Raw genomic sequence first — 20,927 nt, forward strand, 5'->3', positions numbered from 1 at the left:
GCCTGCATGTAACTGCAGCTGGGTATGTCCCTACCTGTGTGCATGCTGGTGACAGTGAAGGCTGGAGGGCTTTGCAGCTTGTCACAGCAGTGCAGTGTGAGAGGAAGCCCAGGCTGGTGGGTTGGGGGCTCAGTGGTACTCCAGTTCCAGCTGACACCCTGGGTGGAACCCGTCACAGGGGGGTGGAGTGGAGAAGAGAACCAAGGAGGGACTCAACAGGCAGTGGTGGGTGGTGGGGGGGGGCCTCCTCAAGGAAAGGATGGAGCAGGGAAAGCAAGAGGCAGGGCTCAGGCAAGGACACCATGGCCCAGGCTTCCTGCAGCAGATCAGCAGCAGTTGCCCCAGGCCCTGGCCTTGTGATGTTGCACTCAACAGTGTTTAATGGAAATATGCTTAGGAGTGTAAGTTGCTTTGTGCAAAAAGTCTCTTGTAAGGTATCATTACAAAGCTTATGATCTACTGAGTGTGTTCATCGTATGTGTTTGCATGTATTATTTCTATGTCTGGAGTTAGGAGAATAAGATATAAACTTGTATTACTAATGTAAACATGTTAAGTGGAAGCCATTATGGTGCTTCAGAATCAATGACATGTAAATGGCTCTGTTTACTTGTAAACCTTCCTAGGTAGGTGCGGGCCAGCCCTGGAAGAATGGAGGTTGGGGTCTCACAGGACATGTGAACATGTCACCTGATATCAGGTTTAAGATGGATTCCAGTGCTTTTCCATTTAGAAGGAGGGGTGGGGACTCAGAGAGACTAAATATTCCCGCCTTGTGCCAAGGCTATAAAAGGGAGTGGAACAGAACGGAACAAAGAGGGCTGCCAGTCACCCCTGCTTTCCACCTAAGATGTCTGCTGGAACTAACGAGGACTGTACCAGGAGAAAGGATTAGGCCCAGACTAGGCAGGAGTCTAGTCTGTGAAAGAAGCTAATTGGAACATCTCCAAGGGTGAGATTTTACCTGTAATCGGTTTCTTAATGTTAATACATTAGATTTGTGTGTTTTTTGCTTTATTTTGCTTGGTAACTTATATTGTTCTGTCTGCTATTACTTGAAACCTCTTAAATCTTACTTTTTATATTTAATAAAATCACTTTTGTTTATTAATGAACCCAGAGTAAGTGATTAATACCTGGAGGAGCAAACAGCTGTGCATATTTCTCTATCGGTGTTATAGTGGGTGGACAATTTATGAGTTTGCCCTGTATAAGCTTTATACAGAGTAAAACAGATTTATTTGGGGTTTGGATCCCATTGGGAGCTGGGTGTCTGGGTGCTGGAAATAGGTGACCTGCTGAGCAGTGTTTGTTTTAAGTCTGCAGCTTTAGGGGCATGGACCAGACCTGGGTCTGTGTTGCAGCAGGCTAGCATGTCTGGCTCAACAAGGCAGGATTCTGGAGTCCCAATCTGGCAGAGAAAACAGGCTCAGAGGTAATTCTAGCACATCAGGTGATAATCCCAAAGGGGTTTCTGTGACCGAACCTGTCACAGGCCTATTATACTTGCCACCCATAAATAAAGCACATATCTCCCAGTTTGTTGCAGGGATCAACTGCAAACACCCTCTTCCCTTTTCTACCTCCTCTTGTGGGTTGAGGGGTTTGTTTCCTCAGGATGGTGTGTGTGAATTTTTCCAAGCAGTCTAAGAGCCATTTGGTGTAATAAAAACCAGATTTATTAAGAGCAGAGAGATCTCATATAAAACAAAGGAATAGCAAAGTTTTAGACTAGACCAAGCTCATTTAGAGAGGCTCGTTTCTGTAACAGGGTGTGAAAATGTGACATTTTTAGAACTCAATGATTTTTTCCCCTGAACCACTTGGGGCAGACTTACACCTTGTGTATTATCAGAAAATACCTCCGAGACAACCTCCTGTTTCTCTTGGGAACTTGCAGTTTCATGAGACTCCTTCTCAGTCTAGTAATAGGTTCCTTTGGACTCATAGGTGTTACACAGGGCTCTCATAGCCAGCATATCTCACAGATAAGTAAAAGCTAGGGATTGTTCTCTAGCATCTTTCATCAGTAGATCTTCAAGTGGTTTACCAAGGAAGGCAGTTTCATTATCCCCATTGTGCAGAAAGGGAAAGTCCTGAAGTCACCTGGCAGGCCAGTAGCAGAGCCAGCACTAGCACCCAGATCTGAGTTCCAGTGTAGTGCTCTAGCCACAGACATTCTGGTTTGCTGTTTATTATTTATTCATTATTATTTATTGATTCTCCTAGACTTTATGTACTTGTCTGAAGGTAGGTCAGCTCGGCTGGAGACTTTCAGCCCTTGTCTGCAAAACCACCTCATTCAGGGTCCTTTGTGGAGAAGCCCTTATGAGATAGTCACTGCCTTCCTTTCTAAGGTTAACTGTCCCTGATCGCAGAAGCCACCTGGCTTTCTGTCTGATAGAGAATGGAAGTATTTCTTACTGGGATTTCTGCTTCGTAAATGAATTAGAGACATTGGTTTTAGTATGATGCTCTAATTTTAGAGTGACTGAACAGTGATGTGCTATGCACTGCCTGGCAGGATATTCAGGTTTGATTCCCAGTGGGCCATTTAACGCATACTATCAATAGACTCTGAAGGTGATTGAGGCTTTGAGCTGCTCTACGGGAAATGATAAAAGTCTGATGCAAAGCCACAAAAGCAAGGTAGTGCCAAGTTAAGACTGAAACTTCATCTTCCTCTGTTTCTAGGTGATGAAAGACTCTTGAATATTCTGGTCTTACTACGTATGCGCTGTAATACAGATAAATAAAGGGATGGGATAAGGAGGCTGTGCCTTGCTTTCTCATGTAGAGACTGATCCTGCCACCCTTACTTATGTAATTAAGAGCCTCAGTCTTGGGATTTTAATATATAAAATGTATACTGGAAGAATTTTGTTCTTCTAGAAAAAAAACTCTGTAATTTCCCTAGCTCTACATGGAAAAGAGGATCCCTGCAGTCTGGGTTGTGAAGATGTAGTGAGAATCCAAAAAACTAAAAAAAAGATGCACAATAACTGAGATTCTAGATGACACTAGAAAGTACATTATACGCTCCTTCCATTGTTTCTCTGTTGTCTGGAGTCCCCATCCAAGGGACAGAATGTACATATGCACTAAAGTATCCTAGTGTGGTGCTGTTAAGAAGTGTGAAGACCAATCTTGCTAAACTGGCCATAACAAAGCAGTAATATGTGCTGTAAAATGGCTGCTGTTGCCGGCCATGCTGCTGGAGTGGCCTGTGGAGGTAGTTCATTTTTTTTTTCCCGTGGGAGGTATCATAGAAGAAACCTTCTGCAGAAGGTATAACATAATTGCTCTATGCAGCACTGCAGCAATATCCTTGGCAAGGAAACATTCTACATTTTTCAACTACAAGTTTGTTTTTGTTTTTTGTTTTTTTTTTATGTTGTCACACTTGATATGCAGTCAATGGATTTGGCCATGTCCACGTTAACACAGACTATCTGGAGCAAAACGCCACTGGAAATAACTCTAGAGCTAATGGCTCATTGTTGAGCAGATCAGTATCGTATGAGTTCAGTCTCAGAAAATCTCTTTGGCTGTGAAACTGGCATTCAAGTGGCCGGAGGCTGAAGGTTCCAGGAAACTTCCTGTGCCACAGGTGACCTACTTGCAAGTTCACACCTGGAACAGAAATTGAGAATTGGTTGTAAACAAGCCTGAATCACTCCAGCTTCTAGCTCTGCTCCCCTTCTAAATTGTGGCTGATTTCTATATAAGGGCCCATGTCGGGCGAAAGCTCCTCCCACACCTGAGCCAACAGCCACAGCCTGGCCTTTATTGTAATGGTCCAAAGTTTGATAAGCAGGTATACTCAGAGCTGAACTAGAGGCACTTCCCCAGAGTCACTTTGGGAAAGATGCATCCGACGAAGTGGGTATTCACCTACGAAAGCTCATGCTCCAATACGTCTGTTAGTCTATAAGGTGCCACAGGACTCTTTGCTGCTTTTACAGATCCAAACTAACATGGCTACCCCTCTGATATTTGGGAAAGATGTGGCATCACAAGAGTCTGAATCAATTGACGCTTCAAATCAGTTCCTCATTCTTGAAGTTATTACATGGCCCTGTTCTGAAGCACTAACATTTCTGGGGACTGGTCCGCTATTCTGATTGGTAAGCTCTTTGGGGATTTTGCTTTTAGATTGCTATTCCTGTTAGATGGCACTATGTACGATAAATTATAACTTACAACACACACTCCTAAAGCCAGTTGGAGGCAGGTCAGGCAAACCTTTCCTAACAGAGAAAGCATGTTGCTAACGATGTAAGAATGATTCAGCAGAAAGACATAGTACAACCTTAGAACGCTGGTTTTCTAGCTGCATTCACTGCTGCCATGGGCATATATTCACTGTTGAACTCATGGGAGTTGGATTCACATTGTTGTGTCTGCAAAGAAAATGCTCTGAATTTAGTTGATTGTCTCTAACCCCCATTCACTCTTGCCTTTGTCCTTTTAATGGGGTGGTTAATCTCGCTCTGCTTTCAATGGGATATTAAAATCAGAGCCTCTAAACTTCACAGATCGGAAGAGGAAAGCAGACTCTGTTCAACAAAACTCTCTCTTCTGTGGCTGTTACCTTTGTTTTTAAGAGGTTTTGCTCGGGAACAGAGCTGGAATTACTCCTCTTTCCCCTCTTGAAGAAAACTACCAAGTGAATTGCTTCCCAAGGTATTTTTGCTGATCTGTGCGGAGTTGCTCTTTCTTCCTATGGCTCCAGGTCTTTAAATCAGTAGGCTAGTCTGACTTAAAAAATTAAAACTGAGCTGCTGTCACTGATGACTGAATTACATGACATTGAAACTCTTAGCACATGCTGCGCATGTGTCTGTAACACACCCTTGAGCAAGAAAGTACACTGCTGCTTTACAGCGCTGCAAGATAGTGCACTCGCCTCGTGGAGGTGGGTTTTTTTTATAGGGCTAGGAGAGCTCTTTCCCAGTACTGGTGCCGTGATGACACAGCCACGTTAAAACGTTGCTAGTGAAGACATACCCTAAATCAAACTAAATCAGGCCCTCAACGTATCAGCTTTGGACCTAGGACTGTGTATGGAAATTGCTTACCTTCTTTCTTAAGCAACAGGCTACTATGCAGCAGATACAGGAAACCATGGAAAATGCAGTGATCCCAATAAGCATCCATGACATCATTTCTGATACAAAGCAGGTTTCTGAGTCTAGAACATATTAAAAAAAAATCACTGAGTATTAGCAGTCTAAATTACCCCGCCCCCCCATACACTTTGTGTAGGTGAGATCAATGCTTAGAGTGGTCTGGAAAAAGTGGGTGCTGGGGTGGGGGTGGGGTGGGAGAATCATAATCTTGGAGTACCAGCTTTGGTAAGATAGTGACCCCAGCTTGCTTTAAAACAGTTTTTTTTCAGGTTTGCAACTCCATGCATTTTAAGCAATGGGGGAAATGGCAGAAGTCAGTGTTTGAGAGGTATCTAAATGATTGGTTGGCTTGGTGAATGGACTCGAGGAAGACACACTGAACATGAGGCAGAATGCAGCAATGGTCCAGAGGAGTTTGTGTGAGGAAGAAGTGAAAGAGGTATCAAGGCTAATATTGTTCACAGAATGGAAGGGATAAAGGACAATCTGAAAGGAGACCAGGGCTGCATCATGGGTGGGCCTTGAAGGCCCAAACCAGATTGAGTGTTAATTTAATGAGTAGCCCAGTGGTGAGTCAATGGTCTAAAGGACTGGTGAGAGAAAAAGGAATTTGGAAGCAACATTTTGGATGAAATGGAGAAAGGCAAAGTTAGAGACCGGAGGAGAGTGCCGTAGTCAAGGCATGAGATGACACGGCTGTGGCTGAGCAATCTGGTGGCCCAGACACAAAGGAAGGGGTAGCTTTTGGAAATGTTGGGCAAGAGAAGTGACAGGATTTGGATCATAGATTAATCTATTTTTAAGGAAGCACTAAATCATCAGATCTGACATAACATGGGCCATTGAATTTCACGATTACCCTGGTATTCCCCAGATGCTGGGGGAGGGAAGGGATGGAAGAAGAAGAGAGGACAACTGGGAGGATGGTTTTATTATCCATCGTAACAGAGGACAAAGGCAGGGGCTTGGGCGGAGAGATTATAAACTTGTTCAGCTAGAGGCGAGACACTTGCAAACCAGCCAAGGTGAGATACCTGAGACACGATGAATGGCAACTCAAAAGATGATTGATGTTCATTCAGCACCCATTGGGGTGCAGTCACAGACCCTTTCAGATAGGACATTTTGCTGTCTTTAGATTTTGATAGACAGTCCCAAGTTACCTAACAGACCCAGGTCCTGATTCAAAGAGGTGAGCAATGGGAGTTGTGAGTGCTCAGCACCTCTCTAGATCAGGCCATAAGTTAGATGTATGTATTGCTTCTAGTACTGATACTGATAACTAAGACTTTGCCTGTGAAACATGCAGGAAAACCTCAGAAAGGATTTTTGTGCTAATCTAGAATTAATTCAAGGTTTGTCTTTGGTATCTTAGAGAAACACTCTCATTTATATCTCTCTAAAGCTAGAGTAAGGAGAGAGGGGCTCTGAACTTACCATGGATATACAAATAGGTTTCATTTACCCTACAGTCTATGTAGGGAGCAGGTAAAAGGATTTCCAGGCAGCAGAGATAAATGCCGGTGTGCTTGCTTTCCAAATTTTTGAGAATGAAGGATGTGCTATTGCCAGAGTGCACTGGCTCACAGTAGCTGCTATTAGTTTCAGGTATTGACTTCCCATTCTCCATGTGGAATGCACAGATTTCCTGCCTCTCATGCCCCTTCAGCAGTGTCATGCTGAATTCAGTAACATTTTTAGGGTCACTGAAGTTGAATTTGAAGATCCCATTGTGAAATTCAACCGTCACCTGGGGGTCAGAGACAGTAGGTTGTTCTGCAGAGAAAAAAATAATTATACTATGCAGGAAAATCTCCAAGTAAATATCAAACCAGGTAAACATATCTGTAGCACTGAAATCTACTGAAGTGTGCATGTCCAGAACTGTCTGGTTTTGGGGAGTAACCCACAACGTGCATTCCCTTGATAGCAGAAAGAGAGAGAAAAATATATCCTATATCACTTATGGACACCCTTGAATTCTTTTCCATCTTGTTGCTGAGCACATTTAATACGTTAGCTCCTCACTTAAAGTCGTCCCGGTTAACATTGTTTCATTATGTTGCTGACCAGTTAGGAAACATACTCATTAAAAGTTGTGCAATGCTCCCTTCTAACATCATTTGGCAGCCACCTGCTTTGTCCACTGCTTGCAGAAAGAGCAGCCCATTGCAGCTAGCTGGTGGGGGCTTGGAACCAGGGTGCACTGGCAGCCCCCCTATCAGCTCTCTGCTCCCCTAAGTTCTCTGTGCAGCAGCTGCCCAGAAGGCTACCAATTGCTGGCAGATCAACTGTCCCTCCCGCCACTGCTATGTGCTGCTCCTGCCCCCTGACTTGGAGCTGCTCCCTGAGACTCTGCTTGCTGTGGGGGGGGGGAGAAAAGAAGGGAGGAAGAGGGGGGCTAATGGCAGGGTGTCCCCCTCCCCCCTGCTCCTGCACCCCGCTTACCCCATCTTTCATAGAGCAGTGAGGGATACACAACAGGACTCAGGATGGAGGGAGCTTGTTAGCTGCAGCTGCGGTCTGAGCAAGCTGATCTAATTAACAAGGCAGTGTAATTAAAGGGAAAATGCACATCTCTCTCTCATGCACACACGGTGTGTCTCTGTCTCTGTCTGCAATGCTGTCTCCCCTGCCTCCATTCCTGCTGCCTTGTAGAGTGTGAGAGTTAACCCTTGAGGGCTCAGCCGCCTGCTAGTTCATCATTTAGCAGTAAGGCATTCCCAGGGAAATATCCCACCCTCTGACTCCTCCACCTTAACCAAGCTTCACAATCATCATCACTATGTACCGGTATTAAATTGTTTGTTTAAAATGTAGTGTGTATGTGTCTGTCTATCTATCTAGTCTTTTGTCTGATGAAAAAAATTCCAGGGAACCTAACCCCCCCATTTACATTAATTCTTATGGGGAGATTGGATTCGCTTAACATAGTTTCACTTAAAGTCACATTTTTCAGGAACATAACTACAACGTTAAGTGAGGAATTACTATATTCAGATGTTGAAACAAGGAGTAGAATAGCTCGTGAAGATGCTGCTGAATAAATATGTGCACTAACTCAGTGTAAGCTGGTGTAGGTCACTGTTAGTGTTTAGATACTGCATACTAGTTATTTGTATTATGGTAGTGCCTAGCGGCCGCATTGAACCCAGCATTGTGTAGAGAGACAGTTCCTGCCCTAAAGAGTTAATAATGTAAATAGACAAGACAAACAAAGAGTTGGAGAAGATGATGATCATATTCTTCTTTTACAGATGGGTAAGTGAGTCACAAAGAGTAGAATTGAATACAAATCTCCTATGTCCCGGTTCAGTGCCTTATTCATAAAACCATCCTTCCTCTATGCAATAGCTATTAAGTTTGACCTTAATAATTGACATGTTTATATCTCCTCTTATCATTGAAGCTTGCTGGGGTAGGGAGAAGGAATATCACCTCATGCCCACTCACACCACTCAAAATCCACATCCTCTCTGGCCGCAGGTGCTCACAAAAATCCCTGAGAAGTGAAGCCGTCACCTCATATACAGCAAAAATTATTCAATTTTTTTTTGAGAAGTCAATTAAAACACCTGTCTGAGGATCTCCTAGTACCTCCCAGTTTGGCTTTTGTAGGAGTCAATAGCTAACAGAACTGGGAAACCCTTTGGGAAGATGAATGAATTGCAATGTCCATTGTAAAGAAGGACATGTTTCCATTTCAAGAACCAGTATATTGTGATACAAAAAATATTTACAGCCCTCTTAAGACAATTTATGGAAATATTAGCTGTTATTTTAAAAATGTCTCTTACCTATATTTTTGCATAGTCGATGTGATGAACAGCGTTCAGTTCCTGAAAAATAAAATGTAATTTGCTGTTTAAAATAACTAAGGGGTCATAATGTGATGTAAAGATGGCAACATAATTTTCTAGTGCTAAAAATAAAATCCTACAATGCAATAAAATCATTGCAAAATATTAAAATCAGAAGCTAAAGAGCATTAATGGATCCAGCATTAAGATCAATCACTTATGTAGCATTCATTAATTCTCACAAAACACCCACACAAAGTAAGTATTATCTGTATTTTGAAAGTAGAAACTGAAGCTGCAAGGTAAGTAATTTGCCTAAAGCTACAGAGAGAATATGTGTTAGACAGGATTCAAAATCAGAAGTTATTGGACCATGTACTCAGATGATAGTCAAGGCCTTATATTTCTCTTATCAGGGCTCCTAAGATCAGCAGGATGCCAGCCAGCCAGCCAGCCAGATAGAAAAGTCTGGCTCTCTACTTCTGATGATATTTTCAGTAAGGCTTTCAAAAGTCATTTGGATTGAAAGACTCACTTCAAGCAACTTTATTTTGGTATGCTAGGGAAATAGAGTGAAAATAGTTAATTAAGAATTTTAATGAGCCAATATATTATTGTTTTGATATTACAGTATTGTCTAGTGGCCCCAGCCAGACTCGGACCCTATTGTGCTTGGTGCTGTGCAAAGCTATTCTAAAATCCAGTCACTACCCCAAAGAGCTTGCATTCTTGTCCCGATTCTACAAACACACAGGCATAGATAATTACATGCTTCAGTCTTTGCAGGGTCTGGCCCAGTATGCTCTGTTTCTGGACTCCAGTGATCTTTCATATTCATGCTTCGTGCTTCTTTGAAGTCTTGTTCACCCACTTGCTGCCCGTTGGCCAGGGAAGCGCCATAAGCAATGCACCTCTCCTACATCAAGCATGCTAAAACCTCCTTATTAGCAAAGACATCAGAAATACCAGTTGTATGTCAGACTAAAGAAAGTCCCTGAAAACATTAGTTTTTGTCATGTCTATTGTACATTATTTGAAAAGTTGTTGTATTTTGACTAACTTCTTTCCCAGTACTAAAAAGTATTAAGTGTGAGGAGGGAGGATGAGGCAGAACTTGAAGAAGCACATGGCTGCAAGCTTCTCCCTACCTTACTCTCCATTAGACCTTAATGCATCCTGAAGAGAGAGCAAGAACATACACTCTAGTGAGTAGGGAGATCTATATCCACAGACATGCTGAGTGACCTTGGTCAAGTCCCTCCATTCCTCAGTGTCCTCAGAACATTTAGTAATATGTACATCCCTGGCAGGCGCCCAGAGACACTTATGTTGTTGAATATTTGTAAAATACTCTGAGGTGTTCAGTTGGCAGGTGCTACAGAAACAAGATATTGTTGTCACCCCTATATGACTGAGTCATACTCTTCCTCTGTTACCACATGGCCTCTGGTCCACAATGCCCAGTCACTTACCCTTGTCTGATGCTATGATAGTTCTAATAGTCCGTACCACTTTCCGGGCTATTGCCATGTATGTGGACACTCAAGATATTGGTGTCCCATTCCAACGGGTGTGGTGATAGGACAGATAGGTAAAACGCCCAGGTGGAGTATAGATGTCACCTCCCGTATACGCACTACAGACCAAAGCCTGTTATACAATAAAGTAACAAACACAGAAAGTGCCAGCACCAAGAGAAAGAATGAACATTAAAATAATTCTTGCTGCTTTGCATATTCCTAGGTAAAGTTTGATGGGGGGGGGGAAGTTGCTGTGTTGTTGTTAATTATTTTAAGTAAAGATTTGGTAAATACTGTCTAATTGTAGGGGCTATAGTTTGATAGTTAGTTTTAACATTAGGCAACACATTGACAAATCAGTAGAGAGAAGAAAAAAGTTCAAAATGTATCAGTGTATCAGGTGTAAAGCTTACAGTGTTTACCTAGTATTTTAAATCTTATCTAATATTTTTGAGGCATGTTTAATAGTAGTCTGGGGCTCTTTAGATTTGAGGTTCAATTGCTTTGGTTAAATAGGGCCAAATTCTGCTATACTTTCTAACACTGAATAGCATCTCACTCCACAAATAGCCCCACTGAAGTCAATGGGACTATGTGATTATGTATGCTTAAGTGGGCCACAAGCTTTACACAGCAGTGAATTTCATCCTAAAAACCCATGCAGCAGTAGGGTGACCAGACAGCAAATGTGAAAAATTTAGATGGGTGTGGGGGGGTAACAGGAGCCTATATAAGAAAAAGACCCCAAAATCAGGATTGTCCCTATAAAATCAGGACATCTGGTCACCCTATGTATCACACTGTTTCACCCCCCCTAGTGGCTGGTCCACATAGAGGCTAGCAAGCTAATTTTACTACAAGCTAATGGAGTTATTCTTTTTGTGCAAGTGGTGGCGATCTGTCTTGTATGCTGAGGTGTCATCCCTACTGCTGACCAGCGATAGAAATGGCAGGGAAGGGTCATTAAGCATAAAATTCGTGTGTGACTGTGCCCAGCTGAAGGATAGTTTGTATCTTCCTGAGCCCAGAATTTTAACCACCAAGAAGGCTGAGGAATGATAAGATCATGTCACTGAGTAAACATTTTGGTAAATATGATGTAATAATCAGTTTCTGTGGAGTAACAGGTGAAAATGCTGCCAGGCTGTAGTACTGCAAAAAAGGGTCTGGGAGTTGAGTGAGTCAACTGCAAATTGAGTAAATTGAATGAGTCAACGATGTGATGCAGTTGCAAAAATGACCAATATTCTTGGGTGTATTAAAAGGAGCGTTCTAAGACATGAGAAGTAATTGCTCTGCACTGCTGAGCCCTCAGCTGGAGTAGTGTACCCAGTTTTGGTTGCCACACACTAAGAAACATGGACAAATTTGAGAGAGTCCAGAAGAGGGAAATAATGATAAAATGTTTAGAAAACCTGACCTGTGAGGAAAGACTAAAAAACTGGGCATGTTTAGATTGGAGAAAAGATGACAAGGGGGAGGATGCAGCTCCTTGTCCTACCCTCCATAGACAAGACATAAGCTAAATCTGCAGCACGGAAGAGTTAGGTTAGATATTAGGAAAATCTTTCTATTTATAAGGATAGTTAAGTATTGGAATAGGTTACCAAGGGAGGTTTGGGAGTCCCTCTCATTGGGTGGTTTTAAGAACAGGTTAGACAGATTCCTGCCAGGGATGGTCTAGGTAGATATTGTCCTGCCTCCACATAGCAGCATGGAGTAGATGACCTCTCGAGGTCCTTTCCAACCTTACCTTAGTGATTCTGTGATTATCGCAGCATAAAGAGAGCAACTCCTACAACAACACATCACCAGTTTCACAAGCATACTTCATAAGCCCAAGTTAGCTTTGCCAGTAAAAGCTGTGTTTTTCCTTGCCAAAATGGAGACTGCCATGAAGTGTTGCAAAATGTCTCTGAAAATTGCAAGATGATTAATACAGAAACTGTAGCGAACACTGTTGTCTAACTACTAGGTAGTATTGGGTGGAAATGAATTCCAAACTGTGCAAACCTCTGAACCTTTAGAGTTCTTGCCAGCAGCTAGTGGTTGGTTCTGCTGTTTTCACTGTCCCAAATGTGCAGCTTTAACAGGTGATACAACTTTGCAAAATCCTATTCACCCAAACACTTGGAATGGATAACATTTCTGACAGGCCAGTACAATATCATTATCATCAGTCATTGTGGAATGAGGCAGACAAGGAGATTTGTGTGTCCACATGGATAAATTTTTCTTGTTCCAAGATTGGATGTTACTTCTGGGATCCCATCAGTCCCGGATAGGAACTAGCTAGATACATGTAGATGCGATGGGTGGGAATGTATAAGCACTGTTTCTTATACCAAGTGCAAAATGGCTTCTTCCTTTTCTGTATTAAAGTATTTGGAATAGTGCCATCTTTAAGGTTGTATTTTTTTCGTTAAAATCAGGCTGAAGTAATACAATAGCAATAAGAAGCCTGTGGCAGGGGTTAAAATCTCACACAGGCAGGTGTAACTATGGACTTAAGTGGAGTTTCTCTTGGTTTACCCTGGTTTAAGGAAAAGACTCTGGCCACTTATATTTCTGATTGCAATGTGGAGCTGATGGGTACAGGCATGCGTGTGCAGACAAGCGTGCATAAACTATGTTGGCTTCCATAAGAGATTAAAATCTGTTTCTAACTCTGTCCAGCCAACATGCTTCCTGAGTTAGAGCATCTTCCTGACCATCTTCAATAGAGTCAGTGGGCACTTTGGTGAGGGCTCAAGGATTTCTGCACCATTGGTGATTGGATGGCCAGTAACCAATAGGTGTTTTATTTGCCAGCTGGCTACCAACTGCTACTGGCTTTCAGACTGGTCAATGACTCAATGCCATTTGCAAGTAGCCCAGGTAAAATTGCAGCTGGCCATAACAGACTTAAAAAATAAAATAAAGTTTAACCCTCATTTTGAAACTTGGAGTTGAGGGTGGGACAGCTGGGTGGAAATAGTCTTGGACCATTGGGTGGAGGTGAGGGGATTTTGTTTTTGTTTTGTAGTTTGACTCTCAGAACACAGCCTTAGTTGTAACGTACTCATGAAAGTCACAAACTTTCTCAGCTGCTGAAGATGAGCTTGGATTATTTTTTTCTTCTTCCAGTAGCATAAAGAAAACAAAAACAACTTTAAGTCACTGTAGCACTGACCCTTCCAGCCCCTCTAAGCCCTCTGAACTCAGTTAAACTACTCACATGTCTGAAGCTAAGTGTGTGCATAAGTCTTTGTAGAATCAGGTCCCAGACTCAAAGAGCAGAGCTATCCTACAGGAAACAAGGTGGTGGCCACAGATGTACTACTTTCCTATCTATGCTATAGGATAAACATAAATTATGGTGGTCTCTATTAAAATGTCAGCATTTGCCATTCAGTACCTCACTCTAGTATCTGAGATGAGCATGGCTTCTCCCTACACTGACAACAGGAGGTTTCCATTGTAACCCATAATAACTGTTGGCAAATGTTAACTTTTTTTTAAATGGCTACATGAAAAATATAGAATAGACAACTTTCCACAGCCAGAACCCCACTGCTGTCTGATCTGCAGCCCTCTGGCAGTGTTACCATGACCTTTAGACAGGCAGTTTACTAATATGGAATCTCTTGGAGATTTTGTGGAGAAATATGCTAGGAAAACTTGTTTGAGGGAGAAATTCAAAGAGGACCAATGTAAAGCTCTACCAAGATAAACTGAATAAATACAAAAAACTCAGGTCAGATTGAGGGCCTGATGTTTTCATTTTCTCTATTTAGTCCCTGGTCCTGCATGCCTTATGCAGGATCAAATTCCATTTAAATGAAGTAAATAGCTGTCTGGGTAGGGACTGGAGCATGAGGCTGCACAGTCTCATAGTGATTTCTTTATCACCATTAGGCCACAAAGTTGCAAAGACTAAAATAAATTTTAATTTACATGGCACAGTTTCTGATTAGAAATATATCTAGAGATCATGACTAGGGCCTGCAAATCTGCAGGCATTTTTGTTAAAATGCTGCTACGTTTTTCCTACTGAAATTCTGCTAAAATGCTAGGAAATAGTATTTTATAGGGTAACATATTCCATAAATTCTTTGCATCCTTGTTGACATAGTCTAAATCAAACAGCCCTTTATTTTTTCCTGTCTTGTCCATTTTAATTATAATAATAATAGTAAATAATTACCGTGTTATATGTTGAAAGCAATGTAGTAAAACATTTCCTGAGAGATTTCATTTCTTCCCTCAGAGGAGTTTTGGAAATCACACTCTTTACCCTCCCTTTGCTCCTCCTTTCACTCTGATTCCCAGCTTGAGGGTCAAAAAAATTCTAGGGTCTGAGAGAACATTCATTTACAGCCTTATTCTTTTTGTAGGAAATGTCCTTTCCAATGAATCCAGCTACACTGGATAAAACACGTTAGCTGGATGTTTCTGCCAAAATGGAAGTGGTTAGTATTGATGTTTTGTTTTCATTAATAGCTTTTCAGATTAACTCCTCCTTGAGACGAGGGCCAGCTCACACACTACTTGAGATATTGGGTGAAACCCTGACTCCACTGAAGTCAATGGGAGTTTTGCCATGACGTTCCATAAGGCCAGGATTTCATCCATTCTTCCAATCTGCCTGTTTGAAGGCTTAGGATGTCGGCATTACATTAGCTAACATTCTGAAACATATCGTCACAATCAGAAGGGCTAGGAAGTCTTTTTTACTTAAATAAAAGCTTAATTTCTGCATAAAACCTTGAAAGCACTGAAATTCCACAGACTTTAAACCTACTTTATATCACTGTAATTTCAGTAGCATATACTTCCAATGGCCCTAGGCTTGACCTTCAAAGGAACACATTTAAATGGGGCTTAGTAATAATACCCACCAAAGCCCAGACTTCAGAATATTGTTACTTAGGACAAATCACACTAAATCCTACAACAGTGTGTAGATTAATGAGATTTCTTATTTTAATCAAATATTGACTGAATTTCTGCACTGGAATGGTATGTAATGGAAGGTGAATTTCAGAGAAGTTAAAAAGAACCGAGCTTTCGCATTATACTTTGCAGACTACAATGCTGCATTAGGGTGCTGAATCCCATAAAATGCCTTGTCAGTGTTATGGTCATTTTCAGATCGATGGCATCACCCATGGCTCCTTGTAAATCACTCTGCATTTCCAGCCTGCAATATAAATGACCTACACCACTTCTCCAGCTCATATGTGTTTTCCAAGTTAAAAGAATTCGCCTCCCAAACATGACTCCTCCTTGAAATCAATAGCCCAGTATGGATCCCCTTATACACTTTTGCATTTCTAATATATTAGATTCTGCTCCATAAGGGAAGATGGCTAAAGCACTACAATAGCTACATCTGAAAGGTCACTCCAAGCAGATGAGTGAAGAAAGTAAACAGCCAAAGTGCATATTTTCATGTGTCTCGAAGACAGCACGAATGTTCTGTGCTGGCACCAACCTCTGTGGTGGTGGTAAGGCTGAGACTGACATCTTTCCTCTTGGCAACTATTTTTCTTAACTGTTTCTGTTCCCCCAATCCCATCCCGAGTCATTCCCTATTTACACATCTGGTCATCGTGTATCTTAAATGCCTTATGGATGATTATTGTAAGAAGCAAAACTCCGAATGTCACTTACCACAGAGAGCTTCCATCTGAAAGCAGAGGAGACAGAACATTAAAACTCCTGACTTCATACTTGTCTGACACAGACACCAGCCCCAGCCGTCTGGCTTAAGTTTTCAAAGCTAAAGCAGAATTTACATTTTTGTCATTGTTGCCCCTTTCATAGGAAAGGAAGTGGTTTTGTGGGCAATGAGTGGAATTATACAATAACTTAAAGGGCTCTTTTATTTAAATAGCCCATAGCAACATTATAGCTATGTCAGCAGGGGTTTTGCTATTACACACGTCTGTGCGTGGGGGGAATGGCTGTGTTTTTGCTTTTGTTTCCCTCTAGTTCACGTCTTACTTTCATCTTCCCAGCAGCGATAGCATCTGTGTCATTAGTTTACCTCATAGAATATAGGCCACCTTCGATATTCACTTTCACGGGTGGCTACTTCCAGCTTAATCCATCCCCTGCACGCACCATCATCACCTCTCTAGTATGTGTCTCGCAAATACCAGTGTCCAGCAAGCCAGTTATGACATAAATTTGTTTTGGTTCTTTATCTATGTCAAATTGCTTTCTCACAAGCCACTGTTCATCATCAGTTTCTTTTAAACCACTTGTTGCTGTCTTTGTTTTAAAGCCGTTAGCGGATACAGTAAGCCTGAGGGAATGGCTTACTGATGTACGCATTGGAATCAAAGCACCTGGAATTCAATGGAAACCCAAAGTCAAATCTCAGGTGGATCAGCTCAGCCCTCTATCTTTCCAGGAGCTCATTCAAATGAGACCTTCAAACCCGAGGTCTTGTTTGATCGGCATGGACATAAACGATCTCATGGCCTCTCTGTAAAAGTGGAGGGAGTGTCCACAGCCAACAATTTCTCACTCTGCTTTTGTGTTGCTGTGCTCTGAGCTGCTGCTCTTTGTCCCAGAGGAAGCTGCACATGTGTGGTTCAGGGAATGCTTTAGGATCCTTTGGGATCAAAAGGGCTACATCCATGTCCAAATGATTATTTATACATGTATATTTTTATTATTAGAGCTGGTGGAAGATGGGGAAAAACTTAAGAATTTAGTTCATTTCAGCTGTATTTGAGCCTGTTAGCATTCCTGAATTTACAAAGATGATTTGAATGGCGTTAGTGTGCTCTACCCATGGAAATACTTGGATGACCCATTCAGACACTGTGTAGATATTCCAGAGACTGACCTTGGTTCACTTGGAATGTGCTTTGAATGTTACCAAATATCAAATCATTTATAAATAACGGGACTGGTTTGCACATGCTTTGCAAAGCGAAAATTCACCACTTTGGGTGAATACTCTTTTTAGATATTAATTTACTCACCTCTTTCTCAAAAAGTGCTGTTTCTCCCAGCACCATTGTCAGGAAACTTTTAGAGGGATACTGGTTCACAGCAGCTGAGCCAGTTCCTGTGATGGTGAGCCAGTGCAGCCTCTGATCAAAAGCGGTGTAACTTGCTAAGATGAGAAGCAGCCTGGTTTAGGTAACAAAGCACAGGATTGAAAGCAAGGAGCTCCTATATTCTAATCCAACCCTGTACAGAATCTCTTATTGCCTTTAGCCTCATTTAGCCTTCCTGCCTTTGTTTTCTTCCTCTGTAAAATGGGGCTAATACTTTCCCACCTCACAGGGATATTCTTACTGTGAAAAGCTAACGCCGGTTCTAGCTGACATCTGGTGCAAGCAATCTGTTTCCACAGCACGCTACCTAGATCTGTAGCTATTTTTGGTCTCTCACACGTGTTTCCTTTTTCCAACCTACATTGGGCCCAGCAGCTCACTTCTCTTCCCCTGTCATTTTATTCTTTCAAAATTCTTCAGGGTCACGTTCCAGTCGTCTATCCATCTATTCCTCTAACAGCTTCTTCCATTCCACCTCTCCCATCTTGGCTTCCCCTTGTGCTCCTCCACACACCAAACAGACCCTCTTTCAGTTGCACTGACTTATCTCTTTGGAACTTTTCCCCTTCCTCTGAGCTACTAAGTCACATCTTGTCTTTAAATCTTACCATAAACCCTACCATACCACTGAGATTTAAACCCCATTTGCCCCTTCCCCATTACTGTATCTTTCCATTAGCCCCGGTTACAAATAATCTGGGAAAAAGTCCTTACTTTCAACATTGCTGCTTCTAAATAATAGAACACAACACCCACAGTTCAGCTGGAAAATTACCTCGTCCAGCCCTCGGCCAATTCAAGATTCTTCTCTATAGTGTATTGCTTTGTCCTGTCTAATTTCAGATGGCTCAGATGGTGGTAGCACAGCTTAATAGAACTCACTGGGAGGATTTTGCTTCTGATATTCTTCTTCGCTCAGTTCAATTGCATCATTCCTGCTCTAGCTGTGTTACTACCCTCTCCGTACCAGCAGCTAGTTATCTATCGTATGCCCTTTATTCACCTTTTAACCAAGTTATACATTTTAACATTTCAGCATTCTGTTCTTTTTACCTGACTCTATATTCACCTCCCAGTTCTCTGCTTCTGCCTGTAAACGGGCAACTGCCCAGAGCTGTGCTTATTCTTCTCTTTCTTGCAAAGCATTTTGTGATCCTTTGTGTGAAGATGGCAAAGTCTATCTATGCAAATGATATTCTATTTTCTCCTGCTGCTCCTCATTCTCTGCTTCAATAACTGGCCTATATTCTGGAGCCTCTATGCTGCCCCCTCAGGGTCAGAGCACAAAACTTCCACTCTGGTGCTTTTATTTTTTTCTCTCGGGGAAGCGGGGGATGGGGAGCTGACTTCTGTGCGATTTTTAATTTTTGTTGTGGCTTTCAAGCCTCCTCTCCTTCCCGTTGAGCATGTAAACAAGTGACAGTCAGTCAAAGAGGCAGAGCTTTTGGCCCGAAATGCAGCTCATTTCTCTCTCTTGTCGTTATTCTGATTTTTCTTCCAGCTCTGTGGGACACTGCAGTGCAGGGCAATGAAAACAATCAGGACACACCTCAGCTCAGCAGCAGGGCAAGTGCTTCTCTGCAGAACAGATATGATGAGTTGAGTTTGCTGGGGCGGGGTGTGTGGCTCTTCTTCTCAGTAAATGCTATCTAGTTCAGGTATCTGATGAATCAGTCTCTCGAAAGTGTAAGAGTAGCTCTTTCCGAGTATTTCACAGTCACTGATGCCTATCACACACCCTAAGAAAGAAAAATGATGGTCTATAAAATCCTACCCTACACTAAGTAGTTAATGTATAGACAGAGTCATGTGATGTCTGAATCTAAGCTTTCCTTTAAAAATCCCACCATGTTTCTTCCCCTCATCATTGGAGAGAAAAGCTCGAAAATGTGGCCTGATGCAGGGATGTCTGCCTGAGTCTGCAGACAGCCTCTAGGAGATGGAAGATTTTTAGCCATCAGAACCATGGAGGAAGCTGCCTGCCCCCATCCCCTGTTGCTCTGAATGGACAGGGCCCCATGCTGCTGCTGCAGCTCCAAGGAGGCTAACCTGTCATCCTGTGGGGCCTGGAGTGGGAGGGGACAAGCCACCAGTCCAGCTTCAGCTTGAGTGGAGGCTGTGTGGAGCCCCGTGCAGGGATATGCCTAGGGACCTAGTTCATCATTATCTGGCTGTCTGTGTAAACAGTGGGTATCTGTGTACATCTGTCATGAAAGTGTGTGACCATAAAATCTAACCCTCTTGTGGGTTTTGGACTCAGAAGCACAGTGACCGTATGACACTAAACTAAACACCACTAGAAAAATCTTTGCACTAGAATTACTCAGTGTGTGTCAGTAGGGTGGGAACGCCCACCTGTGGTTATTTGGTCAACAACACTTTGGATTGAAAGAGTGTTTTGCCGTGGTGGGTGGGTTTTGTGGTGTGGCTTTATCTCACCAATGTTAGTGTTTGCTGTTTAAAGGTAAACTTTAGTGACAACTGCATAGGTGGGGTTTCAACATGGAGTCTCCGTCGGTAGTAAGTTCCAGTGAGAAGCAAGCTGATGGCATGTTCGTCTGGATCTAAAGATGAATGTTGAAAATGACAAATTTAAATGTGACATGAAACAAAGCAAAATTAAGAGTTGGATTTTCAAAAGCATCTGAGTGATTTAGGAGCACACATGGTGCTGACTTTCCCCAATGGACTTAGGCACTTTTCAACATCCCATCTTAAAAGCTCATCTTATTTTGGGGGTTTCTTTCTGAACAAGCTACACGGAGCTTTGCTATGCAGTTCCCATTATAGAGAGGCTTAAACAAATGCTGCTTTGGTAGGAGTGGCATATCAACCTAGAAGAGAGGAACCCCAGCTTATGTAAGAATAAAAGCAAAGCTGCTCTGTTCTGCATGTATTATGTTCAGGACTACTTGATCTATTTGTGCTCTACACATGTGCAAAGGGTAGGCAGAGGACCGTAGAAGCTGTACCAAACACTACTTCTAACCTGCAGGTCAGAGAAAACTAAAAACCTCGTCCAGCCCTTGGCCAATTCAAGATTGTTCTCTATAGTGTATTGCTTTGTCCTGTCTAATTTCAGATGGTGGTAGCACAGCCTAATAGAACTCACTGGGAGGATTTTGCTTCTGATATTCTTCTTCGCTCAGTTCAGTTGCATCATTCCTGCTCTAGCTGTGTTACTACCCTCTCCCTACCAGCAGCTAGTTATCTATCATATGCCCTTTATTCACCTTTTAACCAAGTTATACATTTTAACATTTCAGCATTCTGTTCTTTTTACCTGCCTCTGGGACAGTTCACAACCTGAGCAGCACAAAGTAAAGGCCCTTCTGAAGACCAGGAGCTCCCAGCACTGCCCAACGTGCAAGGAGACTTTTTGTCGCACTCTGTCCTGCTCTCCTCAGATACTCCTTT

General features: G+C 42.3%; 1 protein-coding gene across 1 annotated transcript; it reads right to left on the reverse strand.

Annotated features, from left to right (window-relative positions):
* Positions 1-1,686: 1,686 nt before the first annotated feature.
* LOC115659670 (inducible T-cell costimulator-like) lies at positions 1,687-16,273 on the reverse strand. Its single transcript, XM_030580150.1, has 6 exons — positions 16,108-16,273; positions 8,930-8,971; positions 6,570-6,908; positions 5,082-5,194; positions 4,313-4,403; positions 1,687-3,633 (listed from the first exon to the last, which is right to left on the reverse strand). The coding sequence occupies exons 1-5, from the start codon at positions 16,163-16,165 to the stop codon at positions 4,314-4,316; spliced, it is 642 nt and encodes a 213-aa protein (XP_030436010.1). The 5' UTR covers positions 16,166-16,273; the 3' UTR covers positions 1,687-3,633; position 4,313.
* Between the last annotated feature and the right edge of the window lie 4,654 nt (positions 16,274-20,927).

This window comes from Gopherus evgoodei, chromosome 11 (assembly GCF_007399415.2).
Source record: "Gopherus evgoodei ecotype Sinaloan lineage chromosome 11, rGopEvg1_v1.p, whole genome shotgun sequence".
Taxonomy (NCBI): domain Eukaryota; kingdom Metazoa; phylum Chordata; order Testudines; family Testudinidae; genus Gopherus; species Gopherus evgoodei.